A 15,854-nucleotide genomic window follows, 5' to 3' on the forward strand; every position below is an offset into this window, starting at 1 on the left:
TTTCAAAGTAAATGCATCTCAAGACCTGGGGGATCAGCTCTTCCTCTTCATCTCCCCAAAGAGCACCACTCTCAATATTAATAGTCCAAGATGGACTCAGATGTTGAAGAGTTATCCAGTGTTCCATTTTCCCGCTGCCTGCTGAGTTATCTTTGAAGCTCAGGATATAGAATGGAGGAAGATAAAATGAAATAAAAGGCTTGTGTGTATTAAGATGGCTTCCCCTCTTATATTTTTAAAGAGGCCGGATGCTTATGCCGAGATTAGGCAAACTCAATCCTGATTATTTACATGGCATAATGGAAGTAAACACTCAAGGACAGAGAAATCTCATGCTTTTTACTCAGCATGCTATAAACCATTATCTCATGTTTTCTATGGGAAACAGTCGCAGCCGGGAAATTTGGTAACTCAGTAGGCTATTAATAGGATGTGGAATGTGATTACTCTTTTTGGATTACTTCAATATGTAATTACTTTTAGGAGCTGGTAGAAAGAAACTCTATTAAATGATAATTATAGACTGTGTTTGCTTTAAGGTTTTGTAATAGCTCTCAACACGGGAGTTTTCACTAACTGTTTGCCATAGTTAATAAAGTCATTTTTCTTAAAAAGTAGCAATTCTCTGCAAAAATGGTAGTTCCACATAGGATGAGTTTCTTATAGGAAAGGGCAGGGGAGACAGATTGTGCAGTAGGTTGGCTTGTCCATGGCAGTAGAGTCTCCTTGAAAATATAGATGGTGTCCCTGAAGTGTTGTGACAAAGTGAAATATTTATAACTCCCTAGAGAAAAATAAGTCTTAATACAATGTCTTCGGAAGGTTAACGACAACTAAATATTACTGCATACATAAAGGGAAGACAAGGCTAGTGACAGGAGAAGCTAGCACAGCATGAAAAGCCTAGAAACACCAGCTGTTTTGAGAAGTATCCACCAATAAACAGGAACGTTGCCAGGAATATATCTAGGAGTTAGACCTCACGTGTAAATCAGGGATTATATGAACACACAGATAAAGGCTGGACCACACATATTTGAGGAAACAGATAATAAAAAGAGGTGGCAGCAGAGGAGGCATGTGAGAATGCCAGTTTTCTGGACAACCCTGTACATCATCTCACTATTGATAAAACTAAGTGCATACTGAAATCTTTTTTTTTTTTTTTTTTGGCCTTTTTAGGGCTGCACCCATGCCATGTGGAAGTTCCCAGGCTAGAGGTCGAATTGGAGCTGTTGCTGATGGCCTAACACCATAGCCACAGCAACGCAGGATCTGACCACCTCTGCAGCCTACACCACAGCTCATGGCAAAACTGGATCCTTAACCCACTGAGCAAGGCCAGGGATTGAACCCGTGTCCTCATAGATACTAGTCAGATTTATTACTGCTGAGTCATGATGGAAACTGCAATGCTGAATTCTTTTAAGTATGTTCTTCATCATACAAAAGCTCAAGCTGAAACACTGCAGCAGTCTGTCAACCCAGGGTGGGATCAAAAAACAATCTGGGAATTAAGAAAATTCCAAGGAATTCCCATCTTGGTTCAGTGGTAACAAACCTGAGTAGTATCCATGAGAACACGGGTTCAATCCCTGGCCTCACTCCGTGGATTAAGGATCCGGCATTTTCCATGAACCGGATCCTGCATTTCCATGTGGGTTGCAGATGCGGCTCTATGTGATGTTGCTGTGGCTGTGGTGTGGGCTGGCAGCTACAGCTGATTTGACCCCTAGCCTGGGAATTTCCGTATGCCGCAGGTACAGCCCTAAAAAGATTAAATAAATAAATAAATAGAAAATTCCAAGAATAGAGGCAAGAATTCTCATGAACTCAAAGATACATTATCTTAGAAAGTATCATGAGAAGACTACTTATGCCACCTTGTACAATTCAGCTTGGTAAATCTTTATTAAATGCCTATAACATGCCAGCGTCTCCCTGTTTTGGAGATATCTACCTTTACAAAAGGAAATTCCTCTATGACACCTGTGTTCTACCAATGGTGCACATGCTTCTCACTGAGAACTAGTCATCCATCTCCGCCTTTGCAGGATTATCTCTTTAAGGGGTTTAAGGTGCTCACACATGTACATCAACCAAAGCCAGAGGTAAAAGAAAAGTCTTAGATGACAGAAAATCAAAGAGCTCCCAGTTACATCTCTGTTTTTGATAGGAATCATTTGCGAGGTGAATCACAGGGTTGTCTGGTGGTTTCCTTTAAAACATGTCTCTCCATACAACTCCCTTCACTGGCAGGCACTCAAGAGCACGTCCACCGCAGAAAGCAAGGCACTGGTGGGGCTTCATAGAGCCTTGGGCATTTTATCTCACAGACTTGGTATGGGCTTGAATTATAAGAATCATAGTGAAACGTTCAAGTCAGTGCAAGAAATAATCATAAACATGTTAGATCATACCCCACCCCCCCAAGTCCAAGGACCATGGGAAACACTCTTCTGCTTTAATAATTTACCCAGTGGGGCACAGTGGTTTAGGCTGTAACATCTAGCCTCTGAGTACCTGGCTGTAAAATCTAGGCCTCACTCTTATGTGACTGATTGACTTTAAATAAGTTACTTAAGGTCTGTGCCTTATTTCTTCATATTCAAAAGGGAGCATGAATAATAAGCATTACCTATGATGCTGTTGAGAGAATTAAAGGGATAGATCATATGGCAAGGATCTTGGCATGGTATCTGGAACAGAGTTACTGGCATTTGTGATTCTGATAACACTAAAAAGGGTAATAGGGAAAATAATATTACTTATTAGATTAATATAAGATCCTGTAAGCCTGATCTCAGTCACCCACTGAAAAAGCAGTATCTCTATAACCCTGTATATAGCTAGCACGTGTCTAATGAAAATATATGTTCAGAACGACCACCTTTTATTCTAATGTCATCATTTGCCTTCCTACTTTTGCAGACTTGCATTGTCATAGGCTTATAGGAACAGGTGCAGATCAAAATAGTCTGGCCAGGAGTTGAGAAACTTATTTTTTGATCTTGGCTCTGCTACCAGCTTTATCAAGGAACTGCCTCCCTTTGGTCCTATACAACAACAACAACAAAAACAACCACTTCAAATAATTTGCAGGTCTAGAACCTCTTTGACGAGTGAAACGAGAAGTAGAAATCACGTCAAATTTTGCCCTGTTTACAGTGGTTAAACAATGCTTTATCCATCCCCTTCAGGCAATAATTTTACAACTACCTTTAGATATCAAGCTTTGGACCCAACTACTTTTCTTTATAACTATGCTGGGAAGGGAAGACCAGCTGAAAATTTACATTGCCTTGCAAAGTTGAACTAATCTCTTTTAATGCTTTCCTTGATATCAATATTCATAAAGCCATGCTTCACCCTCAAGGGTTTATCAACCTCTTAAAAAAAGATAAATGAATTTGTTTGCATATTGACCCTGTAAGCTTCCCCACTTGGTTTTCCCACTGCTTCATGAATATCAAAGCCAACAAAAATAAGTAAAATAAAATTAGACTCACTTATTCACATGCACCAAATGAGCCCACATCTCAAAATAAAGGTGGCATTATTATTTCTCGTTTCTTCTTCAACCAAAAGGCAAAGGCATTATTAAGATGAGGGGAAATACTTGTGCTCTGCAATATAAAAGCCATTTATTTTCCATTTCTACTTCTCTGAATGCACAGGAACCGTGGTACAAACCTCTGTTGTCTCTGACTGTGAAATTTGGATTGTGAATGATTTCAGGGGGTAGACTGAAGATAAATCTTGGTCCATTGGCTGTGTCATCCTTGTCATCTGCACTAATTGTAACAATTGGCTGAAAGAGAAAGGTGGCTCATAAATAAATCATGCTGACATTGGCACATCATTTATTCAAAAATTCCTGGCTGGCTAAGAAACCTGGTTTTAATTAGAGAACACAGCTCCAGAGCTGAACCAGGGCTCTGAAGCATTCTCGGGCAGTGGGAGTTATCTCCAGGTGATGCTCTTAAAACCAAAATCTGGTTCCAAATGCCTAGCTCACAGCCAGGGCAGGGGAAAGCAGTGTTACCTGGTTAGAAAGAGGCTTGGTCTGATCACTCTCACAGATGAAGCCTTCATAAGGGGCAGCAAACTTGGGAGCATTGTCGTTAACATCAAGGACCCTAATGGCCACGGGAACTTTGGCTTCCTGATGCCGGTTGTCTGAAAGGAGAGAATTCAGACAGTAAACGTGCAGAGGAGGAAGCCATGTTGGTCCAGGGTTGCTCTTGGGAACTAGTACGTTCTAGCGACTCATTTAGGCCCGGTAGGGAAAGACACTGTTGGCAGATTGTAGTCTATAACAGCAGTTCTCAAAGCAGGGTCCCCAGAGGAGCATCCTAAGGGAATTTGGGAATTTGTTGGAAATAAAAATTTTCAGGTCCCACCCGAATCCTGAGTTAGAGGCTCACAGGGTGGGATCTAGAAATCTTTGTTACAACAAGCCCTTCATGATAAGCCATGCATGATCACGTTCGAGAACCACTGGTCTGCAGGTAAACAAGAACCTAAGGATCTAAGGATTCTGCTGCTCTGGACTGAAACAAAACTGACTAACAGGATAAAGTGGGGAATCTTCAGTGATGGCTAAGTTACAAGCTGCGACGGATATCAGCTCATGTGCCAAGTTTGCACCCAGAACTGCCAACGAAAATGAAAACATCTCTATTTGCTTATATGTCTTTCTAGAGGGAGGGCCAAAAATAAATTTTAAAGATTGGAAAATATGCTTAAAACTAAAAAAAAAAAAAAATTTGTTCTATCTCAGCTGTCTGTCATTTTCCAGAATACCCAGGGTCTGAAGGAATAATATTTAGTAAAGTAGAATCAAAACTCTTAGGAGAATACTTACGGATTTCTGCTGCAAAAACTGTTATGTTGAGCCAGGCAGTTTCTTCTCTATCCAAAGGTTTTGTTGTTTTAATAAAACCATCCTCTGGATTAATAGTGAAAAACCTGTCCAGGTCAGTGTGACGATCGATTGAATACCTAAGCAGAATGCAAATGAGGCAATTAGACCTAGACATCCCAAGCAGCTTAATATTTGAATATTTCCTCCATGCTATATTTAAAGCAACCTTTTAAATGAATTGCTTGAGCAAGGTTTTCTTTTTAATCAAATTTACTTTTCAAACTTCGTACATGAATCTTTTATAGAAATCATTTTGCCACATTGGAATTCTTTATTCAGGACAATGAATGAAAGAGCTGTTTAGCATATTTGATTGAGAAATGGAATAACATGTTGCATATTTCTCCATATTTACTACAATCACCCACCATCTGAATATTTATGAACCTGCATTTGAGAAGTGGGTTTGCCTTGCTCCCAAACTACGCAGAAAGTCACGAATGTATGGAACCTTTGCCATATTTTTGCATATGAAATATTAAATAGTCTTAAGTTTACCTAAATTTATCATCAAAGATCATTTATAGTCCTAAAAAAATCAGTTTTCTCCTTACTTAAAGGAAAATGCTAAATTTTGAGTAAATTTATTCAGTTTATTTGGTTGTAGGGGTTCTCATGTAGCTTGGTTCTGAAATTTTTGGTGAGATATGCAAAGTAGGCTTGGCTCTTCATTTGTAGAGCATTCTCCCCAGACTTTAATGACCCTAGGCTGAGTTTAACAACATAGTAAGAAAGTTTTAGCCACTCTCGTCCACTAGAAAATTTTCTTGTTTCTAAGAAGACAAAATAATTTCCAGAATATTAGGGGGCAAGGTAAGAAGATGAGTCAATAGGAATAGTCTTTATTAAGGTTTAATAAGGTGAAATAACTTGCCCAGGATAAAGTACTGCTCCTTAATAAATGTTGACAGTTATTTCTTGGCATCCATGGGGATGGAATCCATGGATACCCAAATCCACAGATATTCAAGCCTCTTTTATAAAATGGCATAATATTTGCATGTACCTTAAACATATCCTCCTGGACACTCCAAGTCATCCCTAGACTTCTATAATACTCAATACAATGTAAATGCTATGTAAACTGTTGCTAGTATGCAGCAAATTCAAGTTTTGTTTTTTGAAACTTGCTGGAATTTCTTTTTTCAAACATTTTGGACCTATATTTCATTGAATCCATCAGTGTGGAACCCACCAATGCAGAACCCCTGGATTCAGAGGTCCCACTGTACATATGTCTGAAGGCATTCACTGAGGGCCATGAAACCAAAGAGTATTAGAGGTAGCAAAGACCATGGCTGTCACAGAGTTTCATCTTTTCAATTTATAAATGATGGGATTTGCAAGTGGTCTATTATCTGGTTTCTGGGGGGGCCAATAGGAGAACTGGGATCTTCCAATCCTAGATCATGTGGTTTCTAGATAATAAGAAAAAGGAAATGGTTATGAAGCAGCACATTTCACAGTACAGAAAACATAAGCTCATCCAGGACATCGTTGATTTCACAGCTTCCTATGGGAATGGAACGATGAGTCTCTTTCCCCAGTGAGGAAACAGAAGTAAAACCATCATACACCTCATAAATGTCAGCAGAGGCTCAGTGACTGAGTCCTCAGCAAAGCTCTATGTGAAAAGAAAGAAAAAAAAATAGAATATTTTATCCCTGCCACTAGGGGGGATAACTACTATCTAGTTGACATGACAGACACACTCACAGAAAGAAAGATCATTGGTAAAGCATTATTCCCTAGAAGCGCTTCACTTGGATTTTGGTTTTGTCAATCCCTAGATAAAAGTCCATGTTCTACTACATGAAAGCAGAGTGATACTGGAAAAAGCCACTTCAGGTCTATGAATCTCAGCTTACTTACCATTTAAACTGGAATATTAATAGTACCTCTTAGGTTATCAGTAAGAATTACATGAAATAATAGACATTGACAATGCATAACCTAGTGCCTCACACATAGTAAACAGAACAACAAATATAGCTGCTATGATTTTGTTGCTGCTGCTGCTATTACACTCTGTGGATAGATCATAGACGCTCTCAAATGTCAGTCTGAAGAGTGTGACCTTCATCCTCTAGCCAGTGAGAAATCATGAAAGGCTTTTGCTGAGACGAGCAAAGAAACTGAATCAGACTCTCAGGGTGATGAATACGATAGGTGGGCAGGGTGGTCTGAACCAGAGAGGGTGGAGGAAAGAGTTGATGGAGCTTTTCAGGAATGAGGTGATAGGAGAGTTAGGCATAGGAGTGACAGAGGGAGTAGAAGTCTCTGTGGTAAAGAGAGGACAGTAGGACTTGGTTGATATTCCGAGATCTGTGGGAGGCTGTGAGAGTCCTAGTGTTTCTAGCCTGAGTGTTACACGGAGGGAGACACTGGGAGATACAAAGTCAACTTAGCAGGAAGGAGAGGCTGAAATCCCATTGGGAATATGCTGCCATGCCATGAGAGCAAAAATTCTACTTCATCATAGGTTTTAGAGTCAGGGGTAGACTCAGTTTTTTTTTGTTTTTTTTTTAACTAGGTTAAGAAAAGGATGGGCTCAAAAATATATTTTTAATGAATGAACAGTAAAGGAAGAAGCAAGTGGCTTGTAAAAAGGCACAGCAGACAGCAGAGTAAGTACAGAATTAGAATCAGAGAGGGAATTTCCATTGTGGCGCAGTGGAAACAATCTGACTAGCATCCACGAGGACATGGGTTAGATCCCTGGCCTCACTCAGTGGGTTAAGGATCTGGCGTTGTCGTGAGCTGTAGTGTAGGTTGGCAGCTGTAGCTCCAATTTGACCCCTAGCCTGGGACCATCCATATGCCACAGGGTGCAGCCGTAAAAAGCAAAAAAAAAAAAAAAAAAAAAAAATCTGGGAGAAGGATCAGCCCAGACACAGAAAATCTACAGATTTAACTCAATCCAATCAGTAGCATAGATGGAAACTCTATAGATAAAAGGACAGAGAAAGAGAGAGAAAGTTCGAAGTCCAAAAGCTGAGTCTCAGGGAGCCCCCAGTGCCTGGACTAGGACTGAAGACTAGTGAAGACATGTCTGAGTGAAGTATGTCTGGGGCATGAAGGGGTTCCCAAGGAAGTTGGGAGAAAAGACTATGTCAGGAAGGCAAACGGTGAACGAAAGTACGTCTAATGCTGGAGATTCTGAGAAGAAAGAGCTGCAAACGTTTCCAAGCAGCTAAGAGTTTGAATGACACTGTATGGCCCTATTCATATGTGCAAGGACATAAATCCCCTTAAAGGTGAAGATAGGTACTCAGGAACATAAGTAGTCTGGCTAGGAAAAGCTTCGAATGTCCTTCTATGAATTGTTTGGCAATTCTAAGAACAGGGACCTGAGTGGGTGAGGGGGGTTGGTTTAAGAGCAGAACTGAGCATCTTTGGATAATTATAGCCATGAAAAATGCCTCCATGCACAGAATAGCTTCCATTGAAAACATGACCCAAATAACCAATCACAGATGTGGATCCTTGGAGATAATGAGGTGCTGAGGAAATGAGCAGTTGTTCCATGTGTTTTTACATCACCACTCTTCTAAAAAGCTGCTAATGCACCTCGATATTCTAGGCCAAAGCTAACTCTTTTAAAATTCAGACCATGAACATTTTTGAGTCGTTTAAAGGTGTTACCAAGCCCCTCAGTTATGTAATGTATCTTCTCGGATGCAGAGAACATAGTACTCAAACTTTCCCAGGAAATCTTTCCATTAGTGGCTGCCCGGCTAGAGTAAAACACTCAAAATGTACTCAAGGCAGATTGGACTAAAATCCAGTCTCCGATAATGACTGGCCACGTGACTTTGGGTAAATCACGTCAGCCATTTGAGCCTCCAAGGATCAAATCTATTGGGTCCTAAAGGGATCACAGCCTCAAGAGTGTTTGAGGATTAAATTTAAATAATTTAGTGCAGGGTTGCCTGGAGCCAAGAAGATGCAAAGGGTAATTATCTTCCTTCTCCCAAAAGGGGCAACGTTCAGTGACTTAAAGGCAACCGAACAACATTTACTTTTGGGACTTCCTTCTGCCTTGTCAGCATTTTCTTTGGTATAAATAGAAAAACTCCATTGTCCATGGAGATTTTTTTTATTCTCAGATCTATTTACTCTTCTTCCCAGCTTTACTGAGGTATGATTGACAAAAATATTTTTGTACTTAATGTTATGCAGTGTGATATTTTAATGTACATATAGCTTGTTTAGTGACTACCGTGATCAAGACAATTAACATATTCATCACCTCGCATAGTGACCGTTTCGTGTGGGAGGATGAGAACACTTAAGATCTACTTTGAGTAAATTTCGAATCTATGATACATTATACATTATTATTAACTATAGTTTCCATACTGACTAATATCTCCCCTTTTTCCCCACTCCTTAGCCCCTGGCAACCACCGTCTTACTCTGTTTCTATCAGTTTGATATCTTTAGATTCCACATATGAGTGATAAGACATATTTTTTTCTGAGTCTGGCTTATTTCATTTAGCATAGCATCTCCAAATTCACCTGTGTTATCACACTAATGGCAGACTCTTCTTTTTCCAAGCTAAATAATATTCCATTATACATATATATTTATCTCACAATTTCTTTATCCATTCATCTGTCGATGGACACTTAAGATTGCTTCCATGTCCTGGCTTTTGTGAATAAAGCTGCAGTGCACACAAGAGTACAGAGATCTTTTCAAGATATAGCTGTTATGAAAGTAGTATGGAAGTTCCTCCAATTGCAGATGGAGGCAGGATTTGTTCTGTGGGCCATAGCTCATCAACCCCTGACCCAGTAGACATGTCCCTGGCCCTCTGGGAGTGTGTCTAGGACAATACACAATGCAAGGTGTCACTGTGATGTGGTGTAGCAAGAGCTGTGGTGTAGAAGCTGCATCCAGTCCATCTTAGGGTGTTCTGGAAGAATTCCTAGAGCAGGTGACACCTAAGTGGAGGTGTAAAAAATGAGTGCTCTGTAGTAAGTTGGAAAGAAAAGGGAGAGAGCTTCAGCCAGGAGGAAGAACACAGGAGGAATTAAGAAAGGACAAGCAGCACAGTCGAGCTGCATCTGAGATCTAGAGAGAAGGGAGAGTAAGACAGAAAGCTGTAGAGACCAGCAAGACACAGCAGGAATTGGGGGGGAGAGGCCTGAAGAAAAGCCATAAGCCAAGCAAGAGAAATGAGATTATTTTGGAGTGGGGGACAATGGGAATCAGTCTATCAATGATTTATTTGTTGTTGCTGCCCTTTAGCTGAAGTACGCTGTGATGCTGGATGTTCATTAACAATCATTCTGGCTGCAGGATGATGGGAAGAAAGGTGGGAGACTGGGAGCAGAGGAAGGAATCTAGGCAAGAAAGGAATTAGGGGAGTGGGCGTGGAGAAATAAACACCTACAAGAATCCAGTCCAGGGCAGATTTCAGGCAGTCTTTAAATTTCTGCCCTCTATAGGAATGCCTTGAATCTTCCACTCAAGCCTCCTTCCCAGCCTCTTTCTCATCTTCATCATCGACCTCAGCAGTCTGGCTGAGGAGGAGGGAGAGGCAGGTTCTATGCTGCTTTTCTAGCTTTCTCTTCTTCTAAGTCACACAACTGTGTTCATAGTAATAAAAGTACCCTTAATTTGAGGGGTACTTTGTTATCTTTTCAAAGTGCTCAGCAGCCGTTAGATAGACAGAGCTTACTTTCTCAGTCTCCTATTCACCCTCTGTGCCTCTTTGGTTAAGTCACTTTGCCCTGCAGAGCCCCAATTTCCTCTCAATTTAAGGGACGATAATTCCTAGAAAATAAAGTTGAGGGGATAAACCAGATTATATATCTAACACCCCCAGTAGAGTAACTGTAGCATAGGAAGGAGTTCAGTAAATTATAATTAGTCTTTATTTATTCTTCACCACAGTTCTCTGAGACAGAGCCAAGTTAAGGGTTACATGACCTAGTATACACCAGAAGTCTGCTCCAAAGAGAAATAAATGATGGAGCTTGAACAAGCCTAGGTACAAAGGTGGAGCAGAACTCATGTCTTCTAAGTCTTCATCTTGTTTACATTGAATGATATCTTGGACCCTTTTTGAGACTGAAGGACATAGTTCCTGTAGGGTTTTCCTAAAACCTCTTACTTCTAAAATTCCACAGTCAGGCTTTTAAAATAAATCTCTCTGTACCTTATTGGGCTGTTGGCAGCATCAGGGTCTTTGGCATGCACTCTCCCCACCACAGTGCCAGCGGCTGCATTTTCTTGGACTTCATGGATATAGCTTGGGGCCAAGAACATGGGGGGCTCATCAGCATCTTCTACTGCGATCTTGACCGTCACAGTGTCCTTGAAAGGCCCGTTGCTGATGAACTTCGGGTCGATGTGCACGTTGGCTGCCTCTACTTTCAAGCTGTATGCTCTTTTGGTTTCAAAATCTACAGGCTGGCAAGAAGGCAGAAAAGATTGACAACCAATTCCTTGAAAGAATAATGGAAAAGAAAGACCTGATTGTTTTGTAGGGCAGTGTGACTAGTTCCTCAAAGAGAGAAAATCAGTGTCTATTCAATGTCCAATTACCTGAGCCATTTGGTTAGAAAATCGGACAAATCAATTGCTGAAACTTAGAATGTGCTTAATGGGTAATTTTAGGAGCACAACAGACACATAAGGACCACATCATCTAAAATGAACCTCCTCCCACAGAACACACTAAGGCTGCCCAAATCAGTCACTAAAATGACTTAAGGGAAGGACTTAAAACATTACAAAAATAAATGTTAGCCCATTCTGTACAGTACCTAAAATATTGGTAGTAAAAAAACTCAATGAATTTCAGTCAGAGAAAAAAGCAATGTCTTGTCAGACGACTGCTCCCCTCCATATACACACACTTCTATCTTAATCATGTTGACAGTATCATTTTGTAAGTTTCTGATCATGTAGCATTTCCAAACCCTTACCAGCAGTGGCCCATTAAGGTTACCTGAGGTGGTTTATGGGTAATTTTGGTGGGCGAGGTTTTTGAAGGGCATTATCCTAATTGTCCACAATGTCCCTCCTTTTCCACTTCTTCCATTCCCAAACACATCAAGAGAATCTCACTGTAGTGATAACTTTTAACATACCTAATATGCTTCCTAATATCCCTTTTAAGAGACTACGACACAACTTTTTAGATGGAATATAATGACATCGTTTTGTTTCGATTGCATTCATTTTTAGGTTACCTCCTATTTATGGCAAGTGATATAGGACATGTGACAGATTCCTTGTTAAAAGAATGCATATGCGTACAAGTCCATTTAAAGAAAAACAATTAGAGTTTCTGTATGGCTCAGTGGGTTAAGTACCCTGTGTTGTCACTGCATTTGCTGTTGCAGTGTGGGTTCTTTCCCTGGCCTGGGGTACTTCCACATGCTGTGGGCACAGTCGCACAAAAAAGAAGTATTAACCTTTAATAATTAAAATGAACATTTAAAAAAGGAAACAATTATAAACAATATGCATTTTACACAGACATGGAAAAATATTATGTAGTTGAAGTAATGCTTCTTCAAAAAAAAAGTAGCATTTGAATGGCTATAATTCTTAAGAAATTGATGATTAGCACTCCCTAACTCTAAGGGAGAGCAAATTCAGGGAGTCAATCAGCAAAGCATGAAAAGTAAAATTGTAGAGGAGAACAAGCCCTCATGCCTAGGAAAAAGAACTTTCTAATTAGCACTCTGGATGAAGCTGAGCTCCCAAATGTTTGGAAAGAGTTGGGTCTTTTAAGCTAGCATCTGCCTGCCATGTTGTTGTCATCTGCCTGGTAAACAGTTATTTTAATGGGCATATAATCACAGGGCTTAGTCCTAACCTAATTCTACAGAACTCCAAACTAAGGATGGTTCCAGTTTTAGGAAAGTTAAATGCTTTGAACCATCATCGTCTCACCCCCATCTCCCCAGAGTCAGAGAACACTCCCTTTTCCTGAAGCAAAATCTGACCCCAGCTGCTCCATCATTCCAGAACTCAGCAGCATCTTTGTCCTTCATTGGGTTACTTGAGCAGCAGAAAGGAATGATATTTATAGGCTGAAGGTATGAGAGTGCTGCAATATTTCAAAATCTCAAAAATCTCTCAAAAATTAGACAAAAATCCAAAATTGCAATATGACAGTTCTAAGACTAAGTAAGGGGAAATGTTCTCAGCCTATTGACGCTCCCAGAACAGAATGTTTTGACCTCAGTTTGGGCATATGCCTAAGGACCAAGAGCATTTCCACTGGAAAGCCTTGTTGATGTTGAGGCCAGTATAGTCACACTGCAAGTATACCTGACCCTTTTTTGAATCTCAAGAAAAGCTCCCCAAATCGTTGCAAATGTCCTTGTGTAGAATGCCCTTCCCTAGTGTGGTGAGATTTTATTGTCTTCTGGTGGTCATCTTAAGCTTGTGAAGTCTTTCCCATCTCCCCTAGGCAGATCTGTGTGGTCCCTTAGCTGCCCTTCTGCAGACCTTCATCCTCCACCCCTGCTAGGTGAAGAGCATCCCAAAGGACTCAACTGAGTCTTGTTGATCTTTGATGATCTTTGCCTCCCCAATGCCCAGGAATGACTATACCAAATGATCACATGTACCAAACATTATGACAGAACAGGAAGCAGAGCCGATGGACAATATTTAAGCATTTGCCTCTAATTTATTCCCTGCTTCCTTCCAAAAGAGATTTAAGGGGCACTTTCCCATGTGAACATTTATATCCATATTTTGAGAGGCTGAAATAAAGCTAAATGAGGCAACACACTACATAAGCCATAAAAATCTCAATACCCCCAAGCTTACTAATCCCACCTCTAAAAATCTTCCCCGAGGAATTAATTCGACAGAAAACCAAAACAAACAGTATTCAAAAATGCATGATATTGGTTAGATATCATAGTGGGGTTATATCTAACCATGGGAAACATACACACAAAACACCAAATCCAACTGTGAGATTTTATTAAGGAAATAATGGTCCATCAATAGGATGGGATGTTATGTAGTCATTAAAAATGATTATGTATATTATATAACAGCATGTAAAATGTTTATGACGTGCCATTAAGTTAACAAATCAGATCACCCTATGACTACAACTGTGTTAAACAATGTACATCCACATCTATATACACATGGACAGAGAATATAAAGAAATAATCAGGCATGAAAGTGGCTTTATTAAAATAGAGAATATTTAAAATGCCTTCTAATGCTGCTCTCACACTGCTTTATAAGGATTTTATTTGTTTGAAAGTAAGTAGCTCAGAAACTGTGCTGAGATCCCTCAGTGATAATTGGGAGTCCCACTTGGTCAAAGGTATTACAGGGAACAGATTGGATTTTTCTCCCCATGACTTCCAAGACAACAAGTCCCATTTTTATTTTGCACTGGTTCTTCTTCAACTAACCACACAGAGATTGTTTCAATATCCTTGAGGCAGCTTCTCTCTTATGCACCATTATAACCCTGACACCTACTGTGTCTGTCACAAAGTATTCAAGAAATATTTATTGCTTCCTAAACTATTCAGTAAATGAATGACTCTACATCCTAAATAACTCTTGAATTCTTCACCCGTACCTCTTCTGCCTTCTTCAGATCTCTGTAATTTCTCCCTTGAATTCCAATAAGAGTTTTTCAGATGTTCCCACAGTATCCACCTCAAAACCCTCAAGACCGAACTTAATCAAGTTTCTTAAATATGTCTATTTCCATCAAGACCAGTCCATCATGAGCTCTTTTTCTCTGACCTTCCTCTCCTTATCTATCTGGTAAATTCCTACTCATTTATGATGACTCAGGTCCAGAACAGCCCCCTGTAAGAAGTCATTCATGACCCATATTCATAGATATTATCAGACTTTATTACCATCGCTTCTCCACTGGGGAGTGATTTTTCTCTACCCTACCCCATGGATATTAGACAATGTCTAGAGCTATTTTTTATTGTCATGACTGGTAGGGTAGGGTGTGTGCTTACTGACATCTAGTGAGGAGAGGCCAGGAATGTTTCTAAACACTGTGCAATGTTCACAACGGTTCCCTACAACAAAAAATTCTCTGCCCTGAAATGTTCCAAGTGCTAAGGCTGGAAAAATCTGCTCTCTTTTAATTATCTTTTTATTTAACTGTCCTGTTAATTGTGATATCCCTATGACCAGGACACTCTTTCTTCAACTTGAGATGTCTAGCCTCTCATAAAAAGAGCCTGCCTGACAAATAATAACTCAGTACCTCTTGGTAGAAATAAAAGGGTGAATGAATTAAGAAAAAAGTGAAAAAAAAAACCGAATTAAAGAACATTTTAGGAGTTTCCATTGTGGTTAAGTAGGTTAAGAACCTAACATAATGTCCCTGAGGATGCTGGTTCTATCCCTGGCCTTGCTCAGTGAGTTAAGGATCTGGTGTTGCTGTAAGTTGTCGTGTGGGACACAGATGTGGCTCAGATCCAGTGTGGCTATGACTGTGGTGCAGGCCTGCAGCCACAGCTATAATTCAACCTGTGGCCTGGGAATCTTCTTATGCCAAAGGTGTGGTCATAAAAAGAATACTTTTAAAAGCCAAAAATATTTCCATGGATCTTTCCATATCTTTTTATATTACTAAATCATATATAATGATTTCTATAAGGGTCCATCATTTTACTCTATGAAATTCACCTCTCATTTTTTTTTTTCCCCTGCTGGACAGCTGGAGCTCTGTGCTCCAAGCTTAAGCAAATGCTCTCTTACAAATGAGAGAACATCTTCCTCTGTTTTAAATCTAAACGTCAGTGCTTTATAGAAGATCATTCCTTTGCCTGGAATAAACATACCAAATTGCGGGAAACTGTGCAAATTAATCATATGCAGAGAGCTCATTTGTGATGTGTTAGTTCCACGGGGTGATTTAAATGTTTCAGGATTTTAGAGACAGTGT

At 40.0% G+C, this 15,854-nt stretch overlaps 1 protein-coding gene and 1 long non-coding RNA gene across 2 annotated transcripts in view; both read right to left on the bottom strand.

Annotated features, from left to right (window-relative positions):
• CDH11 (cadherin 11) overlaps positions 1 to 15,854 on the bottom strand; it is a 151,840-nt gene that overhangs the window by 21,321 nt on the left and 114,665 nt on the right. The window contains exons 8-11 of the mRNA XM_047789254.1: positions 11,100 to 11,353; positions 4,868 to 5,004; positions 4,046 to 4,179; positions 3,694 to 3,811 (exon numbers count right to left, since the gene is read on the bottom strand). Of these exons, the coding sequence (XP_047645210.1) occupies positions 3,694 to 3,811; positions 4,046 to 4,179; positions 4,868 to 5,004; positions 11,100 to 11,353 (643 nt within the window). The remainder of the gene's footprint in view (positions 1 to 3,693; positions 3,812 to 4,045; positions 4,180 to 4,867; positions 5,005 to 11,099; positions 11,354 to 15,854) is intronic.
• LOC125132274 (uncharacterized) lies at positions 1,888 to 3,687 on the bottom strand. The gene is made up of 2 exons (XR_007136181.1): positions 2,639 to 3,687; positions 1,888 to 2,348 (listed from the first exon to the last, which is right to left on the bottom strand). It is a non-coding gene; the product is annotated as an uncharacterized LOC125132274 (long non-coding RNA).

This window comes from Phacochoerus africanus, chromosome 8 (genome assembly GCF_016906955.1).
Source record: "Phacochoerus africanus isolate WHEZ1 chromosome 8, ROS_Pafr_v1, whole genome shotgun sequence".
Lineage (NCBI taxonomy): Eukaryota > Metazoa > Chordata > Mammalia > Artiodactyla > Suidae > Phacochoerus > Phacochoerus africanus.